The sequence below is a fragment of the Natator depressus genome, chromosome 10 (genome assembly GCF_965152275.1).
Source record: "Natator depressus isolate rNatDep1 chromosome 10, rNatDep2.hap1, whole genome shotgun sequence".
NCBI lineage: Eukaryota > Metazoa > Chordata > Testudines > Cheloniidae > Natator > Natator depressus.
This window is the reverse complement of record NC_134243.1, coordinates 48,711,603-48,733,620: the sequence shown is the minus strand read 5'-3', so window position 1 is coordinate 48,733,620 and position 22,018 is coordinate 48,711,603. Positions and strand designations below refer to the sequence as shown.

The 22,018-nt window shown below is 43.2% G+C and overlaps 1 protein-coding gene across 2 annotated transcripts in view; it reads left to right on the top strand.

Annotated features, from left to right (window-relative positions):
• The window catches only part of PSTPIP1 (proline-serine-threonine phosphatase interacting protein 1), a 97,689-nt gene that overhangs the window by 18,805 nt on the left and 56,866 nt on the right, over positions 1 to 22,018 (top strand). For both annotated transcript variants that reach the window (XM_074966067.1, XM_074966068.1), the window contains exons 2-3: positions 10,860 to 10,960; positions 16,385 to 16,459. In XM_074966067.1, the coding sequence (XP_074822168.1) occupies positions 10,860 to 10,960; positions 16,385 to 16,459 (176 nt within the window). The remainder of the gene's footprint in view (positions 1 to 10,859; positions 10,961 to 16,384; positions 16,460 to 22,018) is intronic.

Sequence of the window (22,018 nt, the reverse complement as noted above, 5' to 3'; positions counted from 1 at the left end):
AAGAGAGCACAAACAAAACCTCTCCCCCCACCCCCAGATTTGAAAGTATCCTCTTTCCCCATTGGTCCTTCCGGTCAGGTGCCAACCAGGTTATTTGAGCTTCTTAACCTTTTCCAGGTAAAGTGATTCTGTACCTCTGGCCAGGAGGGATTTTGTGTTACTGCATACATAAATGTTGTTACCCTTCCCTTTATATTTATGACAGCAAGTTAAAAGCTTTTCACTCAGTTCCAAAAGTGGCATTGGTCAAAGCTGCAGGGGAGAAAAAAAACAACACCAAAAAGCCTCACATCATCTTCCAAACCCCACGTTAGTGTGTTAGTTTCAGAGAAGAGCTGCTCTGAAACCACTGCGGTGTAACAAACACAAGTCTGGACAGCTTGAGCTAAAGAACTAGCCTCTGTAGCTGAGCAGACTCACATGCTCTGTGGATCACGTGTAACAAACTGCCCAGTGGGCTAGACACTTCCACTGGACAGAGGAAGCTTATCCTGAGCATCTAAGGCTCACAGAAGTTTGAATCTTGAACAATGCCTCATTTATGTGATAGCAGCCATCCTAGCCAACACACAGGGAACAGAACCAACTGCCGCCAGAACATCTACAGATTGAGTCAAAACCCAAGCTTTGTAGTAGGGTTGTAACAGCCTTGGCTCCTCTGTAGATTGAGCTCTGAGTGGGATCATAACACAGCAGCCAGAGGGATACACTGGTTAAATGAACCATTACAACTAATCTATTGGATGAATTTTGATTTTTTTTTTCCGGTCAAATGAAATAAATTAACTTTTTCATTATCTGATGAGCTCTAATCAAGCTTATTCTTTACCAGATGGATGCTTTAGTTGGTATTATTTAGCAACGTACAGGCTGATACCACCCTTGAAATTTAAAATTATTGGGGACAAATATTGAACTACTATTCTCAATTTTCTTCCTGTGTTATGATCTCCTTTGTACTGCAGAAACCTGCAATGTCACAGTTATGCTTCTACCTAGTAGCTCAGCTGATTTAGGTGTATGCAGCACTTAGCGTTAGCAACAATACTTTCCAGGGAGGTCCAAATTGAAGATATAGTAAGAATCCCCAGAGCAGGCAATAAACTTCACAAAATACTCTCTTAAGGCTCAGTCCTGCAATCCTTAAAGCACTTAAGCATGTGCTTAAATTTAGGAACGTGGGTAGTCTCATGGTTTGAATGGAACTTGTCGCCATGGGATGGTGTGCAAGTTCAAAAAGAATTGAATAAGTTCGTAGAGGATAGGTCTATCAATGGCTATTAGCCAAGATGATCAGGGATGCAACCCCATGCTCCAGGTGTCCCTAAACCTCCAAGTGCCCGAAGCTGGGATTGGACAACAGGATGGATCATTCAATATTGCTTTGTTCTCTTCATTCCCAGGCTCTGAAGCATTTGGCGCTGGCCACTATCAGAGATGGGACACTGAGCTAGATGGACCATTGGTCAGATCCAGAATGGCTCTTCTTATGAGTGCTTTGCTGGATTGGGGTCAGAGGGCAGAGCTCCTTGGAGGACTTAGCCTTTAACAACAACCTCTAAATGAGAGATTCCCAGGCTGTGCACTGTGGAGCACTTGATGCTGGTCCACAGAGAACTATCCGGTCACATTGTTCTGGCTCCCCTCTCTCTTCACTTTTAGCTGAAGGGAAGGGGAAAAGACATCAAGTCTTTCCCCATATGTGCTTTCTCATGTAAGCAGTTGCTGACTTTGCCACAAAGATGATGAATGAGAGGGGTGGAAGTTTCTGCAATCACGAATGGGAGTGGAAGGTGGTGCCAGGACTGTGTCTCACTCAACACGCGGTCCACCCCATGAAAAAAGTTTGGTAACCTTTGGCTTTAGATCATAGACCAAGATGGATTCAAACTAGTAATGGAATAAGCTCAAAGCAATACCCAAATATCTCAAAAAAAGAAAAGGAGGACTTGTGGTTCCTTAGAGACTAACAAATTTAGTTGAGCATAAGCTTTCATGAGCTACAGCAAACCCATTATCTCAGTTACACTAAAATTGTCAAGCAGTTTCTTGTTAGAGATTTAAGATCTGCTGGACAAGGTAGATTAGATACTCCTTTTTGGTGACATGACTATGGGCAAATCCTCTTTTGTGTTCATCTAAATTTCACCTAATTGGAATCTCTTTCCTGACAAACAGACATAAAATTATCCCAGTGACTTTACAGATGGACATCTCTTCTTATTTCAGACAGCTGTTAAATACTGTTTGTGACAAAATCTAGCACTCATATCATTTATTCTCCTAATTTTTAAAAATTAAATGGCTTAATTGTTTTGTCACTTTTAAATACAAATATACTTCCAAGTCATCTCAGAAGAAACTAATAACGTTAGCAGTGACCTTCAAAATTTGTAATGAAGAACCACAATTTATCATTCAAATATGTATATATTGTTGTGCCTTCTGGTATGTGGTCAGAAACTGGAGTTAATGTAGGAAATTAGTAACAGAGTTTGATCTAATAGATACTTTATTTCATTGGGGAAATTATTTTTAGAATTTATTTTTATATAGAACATTATAAAATGTAATATGTGAATTCTGAGCACCTTGCAAGGGTGCCACTTTATTAATAAATAACTTGAAATCATAATTGCTTCTCCCCTTCCCCCATTGGTTAGTGATTTAGCTTCAATGTCAAATTTACTGTATTTGAAAGTTAAAAGATATTTCTTCTAGTTGTCAGCCCAGCAAAATTAAACTTAACATCTGAAAATCAGGGTGGGGACTCTTAAGAGACTGAAAGAACAGAGGTCAGTATTTGACAGATAATAACTGATGCGTGAAGCAGAACAGAAGCCAGCTCATTCTCCCACAGCACTGCAGAGCCAGAGCAGCCTATGTGTAAAAACGTCATTTTTTGTCATTAAAGTCAGTAAGAAACAAACAGGAAGCAGATCCGTTGAGATCCTCACTGTACATACTCACTTTCCAAAAGAAGTGAATGACAAAGGCATCCCCTCCACATGCTGTTAGGTAGGAATCTAGACAGAACCATACACATTCAATTACTGATGATATTCCTGCAGACATTAAGGGCTGAATTCCGGTGTCTGCACTCGGACGTGTACTGAGGCAGGGGAATAAGGAGGGGACCAGGTGTAGCCCAGAGCCCTTCAGGAATCACTGCGAGCTGTCCACTCTCACTGCTATTAAAAATAATATTGTGTGCTAGTCCCATTACCACCTGAGGGACTCCAGCAAGAATGCCAAGCAGTGCCATAGCCATGCCCCTAAATGGACCAGCCCTGCCGCCTGAAGCCGCATAGTTCTTCAGGGAACCTTTGCCTGCCTCTTGGGTAGATGTGCTGCAGAAACTCATGGCTCCCTGTTGTTGCCAAGAATCTAGATTACTCGTACAGAGAGCATCATGATTTAGTCTTGAACATAGTATCACTTTTTTCTTACATTTATTAGACATTAGAGCAGTCACTCCATTACAAATAAATACTTGAATGACTTCTAGCAGTTGAAGGATAGGCACATTTGCTAGAACCACTGCTGTGGCTCCTCAGTCTGCTTGAAACGGGACGACATTAATGCGCACGAAGGGAACTTTGAGCGTGTGCCAGAAGGATCTAAAATTTACACCGCTCTGGTGAGGACTAATGCACCATGTAGACAAGCCCACATTCTCTCTGGCACTTGGCTTGGGAATTTATTATAGAATATTTTGGCAGCTGTTATGAGTGTTAACTGTTGGGTTAAAGATCTGGCTTTATTTTCCCAAGTTTTCTTTCTTGCATTTTTAAGCTCTTATTGCAATTTGTAGCATTGTGTGTTGCTCCACGGGGGGATGCACCATGTGTGCAATTTGTTTAATTTCCTCTGGGCAGCTTTTCTTGGGCATGAAAGGGAGCTTTGGGTCTTCTTCGGGCTTTTTAACAACGCACTGCTACCCAGCATTTCTAACTGCATTTCCAGCATTAGAGATGGTATTAAGTGTTGAATGTCAGCCTTGGAAGATTAAGGAAATACTACACAGAGATAAACAAGTGTGCCCAAATTTCACATTGTGTGCAATCCTGGTTACCTGGTACCTAGTATACCCTGGCTTGGTGTACAGCAGATGTTGAATTTCTCACTTTCTTGCTGAGTAAGGATACTCCCTTTCCTGTGGATACCCATAATGTCCTGTGTCCAGGAGCACTGCTAGCCATTGAGAGGTGGCTAGTCCGGAGCAGGCTGTGCTTGCCACGTTTTCCAGTGGTCTGCACAGACCGCATAATGAGACAAAAGGGACCCAGTGCAGAGAATGTAGGCATTGCCTTATTATTACTAGACCAGTGGGCCAGCTAGTCTGGTATCTCATGTCTAGCAGTGACTGTTGTCAGGTGCTTCCAGACAATTATGGAATGAACAATTATAGAATGTCTGTATACATATCACCACTGGTACAATGATCAACACTTCCCCCACAACACAACTTTCAAGATCCATGGTTCCTATACATGCCTAGCACAACATGTTGTGTAAGTCCTCCCGTGCACTAAATGGCCCAATAGAAACTATGTGGGTGAAGCCAGACAATCAGTATGCCAGGGATGAAAGTAAAATTGAAAACTCTAGCACCCCCAGAAGGGCCAGGGCCTTGGGCAGAAGGGGCGGGGCTGGGGAGGGGTCAGTGTCCCCCAGTCAGCCCTTCTGCGCTGCCTGGCCCACGCTGCCCAGGGCTCCAGCGGCAACTTAAAGGCTAATGCACACTAGAAAATTTTGTCAGCACAGCTATGCCTGTTAGGGATATAACCCTCTTCTGCACCCCACCTCCTAGTCAACATGGCTATGCAGGCAAACCCCCAGGATATATGCTGCTATGCTGAGAGAAGAGTGCTGTGGACGGCATAGCTAATGTCTTTTGGGGAGGTGGTGTTACTCTACCAGCAGAAAAACTCCGTCTGCCACCAGATGCTGGGCTATGTCACAAATAGCTGTGTAAGTGTAGCTGTATCTGCAGAGCCTGCATAGTGACTGTAGACTAGCCCTAAGACCACACTAGAATGAGCAGCTTGCAACAAAACTAAATGGAGAGAAAAAACCCACCTAGAAAGGCTCCTCCAGAATATGATGGAACTTCCCTGGAAAAATTCAATCAGCTGTGGGCTATGACTTGTGTGTGGAGTACATGACTGAAGCAATTGCTATCAGACATAGACCAGGGGAAGGATAAATGAGGTTCTATCACAACAGCAGCAAAAAAGCTTCCATCAGGACCTGAATTCTCAAGACATTGCACGAAAGCAGGTGGCAATCAGCTGTCAGTGGGGTTACTAAGTATCTCTCCTACTTCGGTCCTCAAATGGCAAGTGTAGGTTTGTTTTTTGTTCTTTATTTTAATCAGTGGGACAATGGCTCAGGATTTTATCTGCTCAATAGATGTGAGGTGTTAAACCTATTTCCACAACAGCAGAACAGAAATAATGCTAGTGTGTGGGCGGGTGTAGCTTGCTGGCAAGGATCAGATGGGCATCTTTAACAATATCAATTTCCTGTGGTTACACCAGTGGCATGGATGGATTCACCATCCCCTTCCCAGCATCTTCTATGTAAGTTGTTGTTTTGCCTCAGTTTCTATAGGATGTGTATTTTGCTGGTAGAGGCATTTGTCTAGGACTAGTATGGGCCATTCTCCTCCTCCTCCCCTTCTCTTAACCCCGGGGCTCACTGTAAGTTTCCATTAGAGAGGAAGGAGCTGCCGCTGTCAGGAAACTGTGGCATTGGAAGCTTGTAAATGTGCAAGTGGTAGCAAAAGATTAACCACAGAAGTTAAACTTAGCACTGGGGGAAACAAAAGCTTCCGAATCCATGGAGCCACATGCTGCTCAGAACCACTGAAACCCAGAGTCCTTAGTTTAAAAGCATAACAGCAGCTGCACAAGGCTACAGGCCAGTAATCAGTCTGTGATGTTCATTCCTGAACAACACTCAATTCCCTTCTCTTAAAGTCAGTAGCTGAAGCCTCAGTATATTTGCTTTAAAATGAAACGTAAGAATCTGGCTGTTAGTTGCCAAATGGTTCCTCCAGAGTCTCAAGTCTTGCCAAAGGGACCTAGTTCTTGGTAGTTCTGGTGGGAAGGCAATACGTCAAGGCATTTATAAAACGATAAATCCTTTGAGGTCTGTGAATAGATGATGAACTAAAAGAGTAATGAATAGGGTGACCAGATGTCCCGCTTCTAAAGGGACAGTCCTGTTTTTAAGCCCTCCTGCATATGTCCTGACTTTTTCTTAAAAACGAGCAAATTGTCCTGTATTTTCTGGCTCACCCTGCATCAGTACTGGTGGGTCCTGCTGCTGGCTGCATCCCGCTCACCAGCTGCCCACCCACCAGTGGTGAGTGGGTGGGGGGGAGTCCAGTGGCCAGCGATGGGTGTGGGTGTGTAAGGCTGGTGGCGAAGTGAGGATACAGCTCGTGGGGCCAGCCGCACCCCCTGCTGGTCTGTCAATGTAGCCCCCGTTGTGTGCCGGCTCTCGGCCAGCAGGGCCTGCCGCCGTCCTGTTTCCGGCTGGTGCTGGCTATGCGCTGCAGTGGCTGGTGAGTGCAGTTACGTGTTGCCTCTGCTGTCCACCCAGTGGGTGCTCCCCCTCTCACTGACCTCTCCCTGCTTTGTCCCTTCACCACCCCCGCCCCGCTGCTCCTCCATATCCCCCCCAGTGGGGCACATCTCACTAGGGTGACCAGATGTCCTGATTTTATAGGGACAGTCCCGATTTTTGGTTCTTTTTCTTATATAGGCTCCTATTACCCCCTCACCCCTGTCCCGATTTTTCACACTTGCTGTCTGGTCACCCTACATCCCACTCTCAGCCACTGGTTGGAGCACTCAGCTCACCGACAGCCTGGTTGGTAGGCTGGCTCCTTCCTTCCCCCCTGCCTCTGGCTGGGCTGGCACCCCAGGAAAGCCGAAGACCCTCTGGCCTAGGGTGCTGACCAGGAGGAGCCGAGCCCTGCCTGTGTCAAAGCCCCGCAGAGCGCTGGCACGGGGAAGCTTCTCTGCCCCTCAGCTCAGCTCTGGAGTGGCCGCAGTGGCGGTGGCGGCGGGGGGCAAAGGGGGAAGCGATTTCCAGCCTGTTCACGCCCTGACCCTGCAGGCTCCGCAGCAGCCCCCAGACAGGGGCTTCCCTCTTCACCCACCCCCCTCATCCTGGGTCCTGCCCCCAGGTAGTGCAGGGCTGCTCCATCCCCTAGGTACCCTCCCCTGCTGAGCCGCCCCCTGGGCCCTGGTGCACAATGCATCCTTAGGGCTTACCCCTAAAGCCTTAAAGATAAGAAGGTAAATAAAAAGAATCCAACTACACAGTATTTTTTTAATGGGGCTCTGTCAACTTGATGTTAATTTGAATGTTTGTACTGCATAGCTCTGATTGATTGCCGTTGAACTCGCTTGAATACGAGTAATTTTACCAGGTGCCCCGTATTCAGCATAGGGAATATGGTCACCCTAGTAATGAACACTTTTGCAAACTTCATGTTGGACAGTAAGCAATTTGGGGATGGGCCTGTAATGTCCTGTATGTGCTTGTACACCAGCTCATTTAAGCTTTTATATGCTACATAATGCAATACTACTATTTAATTATTGTAACACTCATGTAATGTATGGCACCCTATTTTTATACTATAGCCATTCTAGAGATAGATAAACCAAAGTACTCAAAGTTAAAATGGGGCCCAGAATGTGAGTCAGTGGCAGAACCAGGAAACAGAACCCAGAGTCCTGGCTCCCAGGGCTATGCTCTAAGCATTTGACAGTTTTATAGACCCCTTTTCCCGCCCCCTTTTTTTTGTTTCTGGACTTTCCCTAGCTTGGTGGCCCTCCATATCTTTGTGAATCCAATTCACCATTGACGCTTCCATACAAATCTGCAAGTCAGTAAGAAGTGGCCAAATGCAAGTAAAAATGACCCTGGTACTGCAAAGCCTTCAATTAAAAAATGCAAAATAAAATAATCACTGCATGCAACAGTGAAGGAGTAGCTGGTTCTTGGTAGCTACTTTCAGTGCTTCAGACCAATTTAATACTCCATAGGTTCCCTGTGCACACTTACAATTTCACTGCATAGCCATGCATCACAGCAACTTTTTAGAGCCTATGATGCCGCATCTACTTTAGCGAGAGATGGATTTAGGGATGGGAAGATTCTTCACAGCTTGTGTATTATCTTTGGAATTGCTCAAACAGAATAGCTGATACGTTGGCATGATGATAAAATACTTCAGCTGTTCTCCTGTGTAGGCTTTAATGGTATGTTATGGAGCCTCCCATGCAAAAACTAAGATGGGCCAAAATCACTAGTGCAACCTCATGGCTGTGAAACAAGTTCTTCAGGCTTTTACAACTGGACTATCAATTTTCTATAGACAGAGTGCATTACAGCATGTTGCTGTCTTGCAGGGAAGCCCTGGCAGGAGTGGATCGTCTGGGAGTGGTATGCCTTTGTCTGTTCTTCTCAGAGAACTGATGTGCGCGTTAGCTTCTCTTCCACAAGAGTACTCAAAATGTAACCCACCAGTGATCAGTATAGTCTCTCCACCTTTTCAGCATATCTGAGACCTCCTGGAGAGAGACAGGGAAATGCCATGGGTTCTCATGCCACCAATACTCTGATGACAAACAGCTTGAGGTTGTATTGGAACAAACACAAAATCAGTGTCCAAATAATTAAATTACGTATTCAAAAGGAGGAAAAACACCCTATAGTACATCTAATGTGCCGAGGTACAAATGAAATACCTTATATGGCTGGCATAAAAATTAACTCCAAATATACTTAAAGGTTATGAAGTTCTGACTACATATCTAGGGTGGAATCCTGGCCCTGCTGAAGTCAATGGGAGTTTTGTCATTGACTTCAATGGAGCCAGGATTTCACCCTTAATGTTTAAAACACAGGTATAATGCTGATTTGGAGAAAGTGTTTGTATATCACTTTCTTGGCTTCGCTGATGGAAGTTTTAGACTACAGTATTATTGAATGAGGACAAATCATGAAGTCCTTTTCCAAAGGGCTAAGGGTCAGAACTGACAGATTTCCAGAATAAAACCTGCCTCATGAAGCTAGAGTAGAAACCAAAAACAAACACAAAAAGGCATTATTTGCTTGTTAGTGGAGCTATTACTCGGTTCATTTTTATATTACATCTTTGCTTTAAAATAATTCAATATTTTATTCGATAAACTTGGTTGATCATCTGAGTTAGGCTGGATAATTAAGCTCTCTAATCTATTGGTAAGCTTTAGAAAAAAATCCAGTTGACTTTGGACAATAAACCTCTGACTGCTAGAACCTGGGCTTGGACAACAGGGGGTGGATTACTCTATAATTGCCGGTTTCAGAGTAACAGCCGTGTTAGTCTGTATTTGCAAAAAGAAAAGGAGTACTTGTGGCACCTTAGAGACTAACAAATTTATTTGAGCATAAGCTTTCTTGAGCTACAGCTCACTTCATCGGATGCATCACGAAAGCTTATGCTCAAATAAATTGGTTAGTCTCTAAGGTGCCACAAGTACTCCTTTTCTTTCTATAATTGCCCTCTTCTGTGCATTCCCTCTAAAAGCATCTGGCACCAGCCACTGTCAGAAGACAGGATACAAGGCTAGATGGACCATTTGTCTGACCCAGTGTGGCCGTTCTTATGTGCCATCATCACAGACTGTGATAAGGACTAAAATAATCATATTTTCCTGAAAATTTTATTTATGTAGCTTCTAATGTGCATTCTTTATAGATACTGAAGGGTGAGCCTCTGAATGTTTGGAAATTCAGATATTAATGCTTAACCTCTATATAGCACTTTGTAGCTTCAACTCTTATCTGACAACCAGAGAAAGTTCACACAAAAGCCCTGGAAGGAACCTAAGAATTATCTTACATGTGGTGAAACAGAGGCAGAGATGTTAAATGACCAGCTGAAGGTTACAACAGGTGTCTGTGTAAGAGATAGGACAGAGGAACTACTGACTTTCAGATCTGTGCTCAAAACCATTTCTCCCTTTCTGATAAATGCCAACATTTCAGAAACATCTCAGATTCTGGTCTTGTCAGACCTTTTCATTCAGCTAAATTGGGCTGGAGATCTCTGATGCACTACCTCCCTTTAGGATATTTCAGTACTTGTTGCATCTGGATGGGTTGGGATGTAAAGTAATGTTATGGCAGGTGTCACCAAGTGACACTCTTACATTTAGTCTTCCAAGTTCTTTCTTAGAGTACGAGCAAATGTTCAGTCTTGGAAAGACATGCTGTGTATTGTTATATTTGAACGTTGTGAGCAGCAGGAGAGTTTGCTCTCTGACTTGGTCTATAATTAGCAGCAATTCTTAAAGTAGAGTTGCTCCCTGGGAACTACGCATTGGTGTTGGGCTGAGATTCTTGAAAGAAGAAATTGCCTACATGCCTTTTGACCATGTTTGTTCCAGGACTGATATATGTGTGTAAATAAAACAAATTATGCTTAGACCATTCCCAGACACCATGTCACTGATTTCTCCACCACTGTGAAACTGACCTCCAAGACCCTGGGGACATCTGCTGCTGCTCTGCAGGAGAGCAACAATAACATAAGAATAGGCTCTCTCGTAGTAAGTTAGCACACCCACCTTTTGTGAGAACCGTTATATGGAGAGGCAGTAAGAAAAATAATTTTTGAAAAGTTACTTTGTTTAAGTTCTGTTGATTTACACTCTGGTCAGAGGTTAAAGTTAGTTCTTATTTTTTCCAAACTGATTTGCTTAGCACTACTTACAGTAGGTTTCGAGTGCACTTGAGAATGGTGTCTGCTAATCAACTTACACAACTGTTTGCCTTTGTGATTTCAGTGCAAGGAATTCACCGTCCACTCGGGCTATGAGGTGCTTCTCCAGCGAATGTTGGATGGGAGAAAGATGGCAAAAGATGTGGAGGACTTGCTCAAACAGAGGTAAGAAGTGATGGTGAAGGAGGTATGAAAAACTATTTATGAACTCATCTCGCCTACTCCTGATCACTCTTGCAGGAACTGCAGGAGGATTCTGTGGGTCACTTCAGAATTTGATTCGGAGAGTAGAGTCATACATGTTTTTAATAGAGAAGTCTGTACAGAAATGATCTGAGAGCCAACGAGTTCTTAGCAGCAAAGTCAGACACCACGCTGGCATATGAATCATTTGAATGATGACCCATCCCCCTCCCCCACACTCCGCATAGCTAATTTAAGACATATTTCCAAAAATGAAATGAATGAAAATAAACAATGTCAGAATTACACCTTGTCATGCAGTTAAACAATGTTTGCAGGAGGAATCATAGACATGAGCAAGAGGAAAGACTAAGTCATCTAGCAGGATTTTTCCCCTTGCACTATACATAGAGATAGACCTGAGTTTCAAAGTTAAGATCCAAATTTTCCCCAAGATTTTTTTTTAGGTGGGTGCAATAGGAGGAGGTTTGGAAGGACTTTTCATCCCGAGTTCCACTCAGACCCATCTCTAATCAGTTCTGTGTTTGTAAATACATACTTAACTGCACACGCCCAATTTATTGACTAAAGCAGCAATCCTCTTTATTAACATCCAGAAGCGAAACATCACTGTTTTCCCTTGTTCACAGAAACCCAGTGCTTACACATATTATAATATGCTATTAGCCTCAGTGGGTCAATTTCCTATAATTTCTGAAAATTGATCTTTCTTTTGGTGTAACCAGGGGTATGTATGGTAGCTCTGCGTAGACCTTTCCCAGGCATTCTGGGATTGACCATATTATTCTTCCATCTTTTCAGGACTAGGTCCTTGTTCCTAGACCTTCTTTGAACGTACTGTGCGCATGTGTGTCCATCTGCAGCCTGTTTCTCACAGGTTGTCCCACAGAAACGTGTGGTAGTTGCCATTAGGTTCTTGGTTTAGAAAATACACAGAAACAGAGGCCGCTCTTCAGTCTCATTTTTGGCCTTCATCTTTAGCTGAGACTTAGAAAAGTTCTGTTCAGTATTTGGTTCCAGTTTTAATTGGCTGTATTTAACATCTTGAAGCCACCACATACGCTGTATCATGCTACCCCAAAGGCTGTTAACTCACTGAAATGTAAATAGTCTCCCACAAACATTTAAGTGGTTTGGGTTGATTTCCTTGATCACTAATGGAAGCGTCTTTTACTGTGTCACACAATCCCGCAGCAGTCTCATAACGGCATTAGGTGAACTGTACCCATTTAAAGTGACTTTTGTGGCTCATTAAACTTCTGGAGATCAAACCCTTTCTTGCACGTGTCTGTAGTAGCTAGGAATTATAATATGTGATTGAGATTATGGAGGGGTGGAGGTGGCGGATTTCCATCATTTGCAGGATAAGCCTAACCATGGCTTGCAGTATGTGCAAAAAGGACTTTCCACAAAGGAGGAGAAAGATTGATCTCAAAGCCATTCTGAAACAAGTAGCTGAAGAAATCTGTCAGAATTGTTGTTTCCATGAATTCTCACCCTCCTCCAACCCACTCCTCTTACCCATAGTCCTGTATGTGTAGGTATGTGCGCACTTGCGGCAGCTGTCAGAATCTCTCTACTTTTGGCTAGAGATGCATTGAAGCTGCCTCTCCCAAGAGTGATGCAAGTGCATGTTGGTAAGAAGGACAGAAGAGGGATGGGACAAACCAAACCTTTACTCTTGGAAGCCACATGAGTCATAGTCAGTGATTTTATCACAGCAGCTGTTGAAAGGGCCTTGTTGACACCAACAACGGGTGCAATTTTGCCACCTATTTCAAATGCAAACAAATTCTGTTCACATTCTGTTCTATGCACAAGGATGGCATAAAGTTATGGGGAGGATTAGGACAATGTTTCTTTGGGACAAACAGCAAACTTAACTCACTCATTTTACATAAATGCTATGCATGTAAGATTGTTAGGTCCTTCCATCCCTGTTCCTTTCAGTCTGGTTATGTTTTCAGGCTCTCTTCACAAAGGCTTAGAAACCTACCTTTTGTTTTAAATGAGAACTGCAGTTCTCTTTTATGGGGCCCAAACACTGATTCTATTAACAACTCCTGTAAGTCCCCTCCATCTTATCAGCAGTCTTGGTCAACCTATGCATAGATCCAGCACTGTCAAACATGGGAATTCAAAAGTCATAAGTCATTCCCTCACCCCGGCCCCCAAAACCATGAGGTTTAAAAAAAATGCATCTTGCCCTCTGATTTTAGGACCTTTAAAGGTTCACATTCTGTGCAACTTTCATTAAAAAAACGTAAGCTGAGAGTCTCATGCAAATCACCCAACTGCAGGACCTGGGGCTTTCGGAAAAACAGCAGTATCATGAGAGCTGGCAAAACCCTTTGGTCACCATAGCACCACCTGAGTTTAAAAGATTCCCCATCTCCAATTCAAAACAAACAAAGAGCCCTATCACAAACCCCCCAATTTACCATGCAGTTTTTGTTCATGGATGATTATCTAGTTTTTCATGCCTATAATCACAGAAGAATCAGAATGTTTTAACAGAACAAAGATGAATCACTCTTTTCTCATGTGCAGGGAGGAGAACTATAAACTGTCTAATTGGCTGCTCCTTGCTGTACAACTATTATTATTCAAACACAGCCCCCTTCTTCAGAACAGACATGTATGGCATACAAATCATAAGCCAACTGGCTTCTAAGAACATTATTAGAGAGAAGAGAATAAGACTCTTGTCACCATGTAAAAAAATTATCTGCTCTCTGAGCTGCACATATACAAGGGGACACAATAAGCTAATGTATGACAAGATCCCACTTCAAACAGTAAAGGCTCAAAGCTCTTAGATGTCTGTTTTCAATACTTCCTTAGCAACTCCAGCTCTCACTTAAAATGCTTTTGGTAGTCCAGGCATCACCCTCTTTTGAACACTGACATGGCATTACTGCCAAGGGCCTCTAGTTGTTGCATAAGCACTCGTAGTTTTGCAATGCACTGTGCTGTGGTTTTTGCTTTGCAAAAGTTTAAAACACAAGGAGTGTGTGTAATATACACATTTGCTTGAGCCAATTTCCTGTATGTGGAATTAAGGCAGCAATTACAAATGAAAACTTAGATATTTTCTGTATTTAAAAAGAGAGACGGCCAGGTTAAAATTCATATCTTAAAAAATAATAAAGTGGCTCCAGTCCTCATTTGGGGCCATAAAACACACAGTGCATCCAGGGTGCATGTGCAGAAAGATGGCTTTAATCCACCTGTGCACTCCCCTGATCCTGTGCAGGTCTGGCCCGAGGGGCCATTGCAGCAGGTGGAGAATTACTGGGGAGCCCTGGCTACAACCCTTTTCCCCAGCCACGCCCCTCCCCAGATGCAAGGAGGGGCCTGTGGCATAGAGCCACTATGCAAGTTTTATGCTACCTGAGGATTCGCCTATGCTTGGGTGATCATCCCAGAGCTTGATACATTGGCTGTGGGGCTGCTTTATGCTGCTGCTCCAGTGGAGCAAAAGGCCCAAACGCAGGTGAGGATTGGAGCCGAAGTCCTTATCTAGGGCAATGACACCATCTCTTATTTTTAAAAGAGAAATAAAAAATGAATTTACTTTTCACTCTTTACTCTGCATTTCCTCTCACTTTATCCAATTAAAGTAGTCTAGTCAGTTTCACTTTGAAGGCATCTCTTGCAAATCTACTGTGTTAAACAAAGGTAGTGAAGTGCTGCTGGGACCATACTTGATATTTAGTTCCCTTTTGTCCCAGAGGATCCCAAAACCACTTGCACATACGGAGCTGCGTGTGCCCATCAACCACCACTTTGAAAGGGCATTCACCCTTGGGGTGGACTGCAGCAATAAACGGGCAGACCATACAGGGCATTGGTAAAGATGTGAAATGTCAGCAGAATAATGTATTCAAAATCTGAAATCGAGTGCAGCAGGTTGTAAAATAAGGCCTATCACAGCAAGTATGTACAGAGAAGTATTTGAAAGGCAACTAGGTGTCTTTAAAGACAGAATCAATCAAATAATCTTATTGTGGCAGGGACTTGTCTGAATCCATATGGAGAACACCTGGTGTACTACTTGTGCCAGATAAACAACAAAGGACAGAGTGACAAATCAGGGAAATGGGGCTAAGATTAATGGGGCCTGTTAGGCCAAAGAGCCATACACTTGTCTGGGAATTCCTTTTGGATAAAGGGGATAACTTTCAAAAGTGCCCAATTGACTTAGGAGCCTCAGTCCCATTTCCAAAAGCAACTTGGGTTTCTAAGTGTTTTTTTTTTTAAAATGACGAGTCCGGTGGCACCTTAAGGACTAAAGAATTATTTGGGCATAAGTTTTCATGGGTAAAAAACCCACTTCTTCAGATGCATATTTTTTTAATGAGAGTTGCACAGAATGTGAACCTTTAAAGGTCCTAAAATCAGAGGGCAAAATGCATTTTTTTAAACCTCATGGTTTTGGGGGCCGGGGTGAGGGAATGACTTATGACTTTTGAATTCCCATGTTTGACAGTGCTGGATCTATGCATAGGTTGACCAAGACTGCTGATAAGATGGAGGGGACATACAGGAGTTGTTAATAGAATCAATGTTTGGGCCCCATAAAGGAGAACTACAGTTCTCATTTAAAACAAAAGGTAGGTTTCTAAGCCTTTGTGAAGAGAGCCTGAAAACATAACCAGACTGAAAGGAACAGGGATGGAAGGACCTAACAATCTTACATGCATAGCATTTATGTAAAATGAGTGAGTTAAGTTTGCTGTTTGTCCCAAAGAAACATTGTCCTAATCCTCCCCATAACTTTATGCCATCCTTGTGCATAGAACAGAATGTGAACAGAATTTGTTTGCATTTGAAATAGGTGGCAAAATTGCACCCGTTGTTGGTGTCAACAAGGCCCTTTCAACAGCTGCTGTGATAAAATCACTGGCTATGACTCATGCCCAAATAAATCTGGTAGTCTTTAAGGTGCCACCAGACTCCTCGTTGTTTTTCTGGATACAGACTAACACGGCTACCACTCTGATACGAAGTGTTTAAGTCACTTTTGAAAATGGGACTTATGTGCAAAAGGGCACCTGTTGGGGACTCTACTTGTTCACACCAAGCATACGCCATTCACTTATCGTCCAACTTTTCCACCCAACTATGAGCCAAGCAAAAACAGAAGAGCCAATTTAATACAAAAATGTATTCTTTTTAAACAGGTAAGAGCTTCTTCGAAGTCAGAGGAGGACATCAGTGGGTGTCTTCTTAAATGAGCTTTTGATAGCAGTAGCACTGGGGAGAGAGAATAAAGATAGATACAAACGAGTTGTTTGCATCTTAGAGTCGGCTACAAATGCATTCTTGCAAACATGGGCCCAGCCTCAACAGAAGAAAATAACTAAGGAATTTTGTTAACAGGGCACAAGCAGAAGAGAGATATGGGAAAGAGCTGGTTCAAATTGCCCGAAAAGCAGGGGGACAAACCGAAATCAAGTAAGTCTTTTTCAAGTTTGTTGCATTCAAGTGCCTCCTGTTTGATACATCAGATACATGGCTTCACTGTAGAAAGGGTCAGGAACGTGCATTTCACACTGAACTAAGCTTACGTTTCAGTTGGATTGGGAAGTCTTATTATCCAGTAAAGCTCAGTTCATCTCATGAAGCATTCTTTCTCCATTTGGCCCCTCGTGGCAGCTTGGTAATAAAATGGCAATTGTTACTGGGAGTTTCCTGAACAAGTTTTTTTTCAGTATTACTGACCTCTGCAACTGGTCTGTGAAGGAATGAAAGGGAAGAGAGACTGGGACTTGGGTAGATCTAGAAATCTTGGTAAAGCTTATATTAGAAATATAGGCCAAGTTCTAGAGCCACTTGAAAGGCTTTCACGCTTCAGATCTATTAACTAATGTACTGCAGCATGCTAAAACAACACATGGTGCTTCTCTATGCCCTCTGCTGTTTGCTGGCAGTATGTATAAGGTGCGGGGAAGGAGGAGAGGTATGCGTCGGCAGGGAATTCTACTTCCTAAACAGCGCTGCAAGACTGGTGCTATTACTGATTGACGCGGCAGTAATGAGACATCCTGTCATTACAGCCATAAGTAATAAGTAGTAGTAATGGCGTATTAAGGTGGAAGAGGATGAAGATTTGGGGTCACAGTAGTTAGGGCTGAAAGAGTGGACTCCAATCTATACAAACCTGCACTAAAGATCCCCAGGGTCACTCACCCCCTCCAGCCCAGATCTGATTTCTTAATTGCATCCTACTGGTTTGGTCAATTTATCACTCACTTCCCTCAATGTGCATATGAATTTCTGTTAGTTTTTAATGGAAAATCTGACCTCAAACCCATGGATTATTTCCTGGGCACTATCACAGCATGCAAGTACCAATCAATCACCTGTTTCACTGGCCCTCATATGCTGTGACATATCCCAGATTAAAGGGCCTATGGGGAAATGCTGAATTTGACTCTGGCCATTAATTTGAACTCTTAGATGAGCCTAGTAAAAAGCTGCGGAAAGATTTGAGGCTCATACTAAGGGACATGTCTGGCATTATTTTTCTTCACATGCTCTCCCTTTCCTTTGCTGTGGGTCTCTAAGAAAATCCAGTAAGTTAAAAGGAATATGGAAGAATTCTTTTGGCTGGGAAAATCAGTTTCTTGCAATTTCCGTTGAAGATGGTTTTAAACATTCTGATGGTTCACTTCATAGAGTGAAAATGAAAAAAGAAAAAAAAAAGACTAGTGGTTTCAGAATTGAGAGAGTGGATTAATGATGGACTGTTTCGTCTCCAGTAAATCTATATGCCTTTTAAAAGTGCAGGACTTACAAGAAAATTTCTTCAAAATTTCCTTCCTGGCAAAGTAGGGCCAGCAGAGATCGTACATAGAGAAATGGAGGGCTTTGGCTGCTGTTCTACAACTTCAGTAGGTAACCTATGGAAATTTGATCTAAAGATAGGGCCCAGACTTCAGCACTGGGATATGAATCTGAATTTCCCTAAAGTTTGGGGATGTTCATATCCAGGGCTTGGGTTCAGGCCCATCTCTACTTTACACTGGTATTTATACTACTTTGTCATGGACAAAGAGGTGAATACACTGGCACAATGTGTTGAAAAGCTCATTTAAAGAGGAATGTTTCTATAAAACCATGGCCAGCCTAGTGGTAGTGATCCTCTTCTCTATGATGCATATTGTCCCAGATGTCTCACTGTAGTGGTATACTGGTGTTGAGAAGGAGAGAAAGTACCTTTCATCACTCAGCATCCTCTTTGATTGTTTAAAGAGCTACACAGATTGACTGAGAAGGGACTCTTGTTCAGGATATTGGGATATAAACCAGACAAAACTGAGATCTAAGCATGGCACATAATGGCATGACTAATGAAAATATAATATACAGTTTTTATAGCCTATATTTTGACACCATGTCATGTTTTTGTTTGCTTGCCTGGATATATGCTGGAGACAGCAACTCTGCACCTAAGAAGCAATTCAGTCAGAGAGACTCAGAGAGCGAACAAACGTACTAGTGATAGTCAAAAAGTTTCTAAAAGAACTGCACCACAACTAACCTCACATTCCACATTCTAACTGCCTAGCCATTAAATGAAACAAAACTTTTAAGTCTATTTGAAATAGTGTCATCTGGTCACTCCCAATAGTATTCCAAAATTTAGACTGAACCAGGAATAAAATGTCTCGGCGTGTTCAAATGCAGCTTTTGAAGCTGCATCTGGGCAGCAGTAAATCTGAAATGTAACCTAAGGATTTTGCTAAGCATTTGAATTTGTGACTCATATTCAACAATTAGCAGGAAAAACAGCTTCAGTTTTTCTTGCAGAGCACTTCAGTGAACTTCCTGTGTCATGCCAAATATAGAATCATAAAAGCTAGAGATGGAAAAAAAAAACAACCCCAAAACCAAAAACCCATCACAGGTCACTCAGTCTATCTTCCTGCCAGTACAAGATTGTGCCCTAGTCTTTTGTCCAGTCCAGTTTTAAATGTCTCTAGGGAAGGGGCTTTCCATCACTTCTCTTGGGAGATTATTTCATATTCTAGTAGAGTTCAATGTCAGGAAGCTTTTCCAGATACTCAGCCTAAAAGAGTTCCCTCTCTTAATTTCATCCCATTACTCCTAGTTTTTTAGGTTGGTACAAGGGAGGAAAATTTAACCCCATAAATACCCAATCCCAGAGAACATCCAGAACGCCCCAGACAAACAATGGCAAGGCCAAGATGTTAAATCTGATGGAACATTACCAACAACTGCTGACTGAAGTGACTGATGAACTAGTTGAAAAATACCCCCATGGCTCCCACAAGTCACAGTGATTCTCTGAAGAACTTACATGAAATGAAGCAGGAAGGCAAAAGGGGCATAAAACCTACACAGCCCCAGTCCAAGAACAGCTGGCCTACTGACAAAGAACCACTGGCAGACCTACACTGCAGACAGAAAAGCAGCCAAGGGAACCTTCCTCCCAGACACAATTGCATCTGCCAAATCACAGAAGCAGAACTGTGACATGCAGCAAACAGCCTAATAGACCCCCAAATGCCAATGCCAATGTGAACTAGGATGATCAGAAGAATGGAAAACCTATCTTATGAAAGGAGACTCAAAGAGCTTGGCTTGTTTAGCCTAACCAAAAGAAGGCTGAGAGGAGATATGATTGCTATCTATAAATATATCAGAGGGATAAATACCATGGAGGGAGAAGAATTATTTAAGCTCAGTACCAATGTGGACACAAGAACAAATGGATATAAATTGGCCATCAGGAAGTTTAGACTTGAAATTAGACAAAGGTTTCTAATCATCAGAGGAGTGAAGTTCTGGAACAGCCTTCCAAGGGAAGCAGTGGGGACAAAAGACATATCTGGCTTCAAGACTAAGCTTGATAAGTTTATGGAGGAGATGATATGATGGGATAGCCTGATTTTGGCAATTAATTGATCTTCAGCTATTAGCGGTAGATATGCCCAGTGGTGAGCTGGAGCTGCTTTGCACCGGTTCGTGCGAACCGGTTGTTAAATTTTGAAGCCGGTTTAGAACCGGTTGTTAAAGGGGTGTGCAAACTCCGGCCCACGGGCCACATGCGGCCCACCAGACTGTCCTGTCCGTCCCGCCTGAGCTGTTGGCTGGGGAGGCTCTCCTGTTAATTTTTACTCACTCGCTCTGGGCCTTCGGTGGCACTTCGGCGGCGGGTCTAACCCGGAGCGACTGGAGGACATGCCGCCGAAGTGCCGCCGAAGGCTCGGAGCGACTGAAGGAACCGGTTCTTCAGCTTCTGGCAGCTTATCACTGGATATGCCCAGTGACCTGCGATGGGATGTTAGATGGGGTGGGATCTGAGTTATTATAGAGAATTCTTTCCTGGGTGTCTGGCTGGTGAGCCTTGCCCACATGGTCAGGGTTTAGCTCATCGCCATATTTGGGGTTGGGAAGGAATTTTCCTCCAGGGCAGATTGGCAGAGGCCATTGGGGTTTTTCGCCTTCCTCTGCAGTGTGGGGCACGGGTCACTTGCTGGAGGATTCTCTGCACCTTGAAGTCTTTAAACCACAATTTGAGGACTTCAGTAGCTCAGACATAAGTTAGGGGGTTGTTACAAGAATTGGTGGGTAAGATTCTGTGGCTTGCATTGTGCAGGAGGTCAGACTAGATGATCATAATGGTCCCTTCTGACCTTAAAATCGATGATTCTACGATTCTACCAGTTCTGCCCAACTTCACAGTCAATTGTTGCCACTGGGCACTTCACATTTCCTGCCCCCAAGGGAGCTTAGAGACTGGGATCTTCTCTAACGTCCACTCTACCTGGAGAAGTGGTCTGGGAACTAAAGAAGAGCTGCAAGAATAAACTAGCTGCAGTACAGGAAAGCCTGATCAGGTCTTCACCTCAGCCCAGCTGGGACGGGAAAGGAGTAAGGCTAGGAGACTAAGCAGCACCAGTGAACACCGGCAAGAGGGAGCAGCCACCAGGGTTCACCTTTATGAGCTAGCTGCCTCTTCTCTACAACAGCTACCTTGGGTTGGTAGGTGTACAGCCTGCAGCTAACTGTTGTGTGCCATGGAGAGGGGAGAGCGGAGGGCTGGCAACTCACTGGTCAAATGGCTGGTTGTCCAGTTCAGGCTTGAGGGAGGACCAAGCAGCCAAGAGATGGATCCTTAGAACCAAAGATTCATGCAGAGACTGCGCCCCAAAGGAAGAGACTCAAGGCTAGCTCTTAATGGGTAACCAAACTCTTTCAAGCCTCCAATAAAGTTTTGGATGAAGTTACTCGTATTTTATCCAAACCAGCCTGCCTGTGCATCACATGCCTAGGACAGTCTGCTGTGATAATTCCCTGGTAAAATTAAAAGGTTCCCCTCTCCTAAATTGGATCCAACACAACGAAGGCCTGGCCTCCAGTGATAATGGAGACGTTCTTGCCTTCTAATACCCTATTCAATCATTTTTGCCTGAGTTTAGCAGCAGTATTCGCTCAGGAGTCTGCATCACAAGTAACAACTAATGGTTTCTTAGATACTCAATATAGTAGCTGTTTCAGGTTCACCACAAACAAATTACTTGGCCAGTGAGAAGGCTTGAGTGGGGATTCTAAGGCTGTACAATGAGGAAAGCAGCCATGTTTGGGGAAATGGTAGGAAGAGGAATTTTGACATAAACTTAGTTGAGTTGTTACTAATAACTCAATGGCACCATTTGTACAACAGAAAAGTTACCATAACCAAGGCCAGAAAGTATGATGATTTTTAAAAAAAGTATTAGCTTTTTAAATGTAATTTTAGTTCAAAAATATTATTTATAAATGAATCCGGAGAAGAATGGAGTCTGAACACAGGCAATAGGAGTCAGGAAATGCCAAGTTCTAATCCTTTCCCACACAAGTTCTAATCTAATTTACCCACGAAAACCATCATTAACATGGAGTTAAAGTTGCAGGTACTCAGCAGCGCTCTGTGCTCCACCTGCCCTTCCAGAACAGAACAGTTTGAAAAGCTGGGAACACAGAGTTACGCTGATGCTCCCTGCA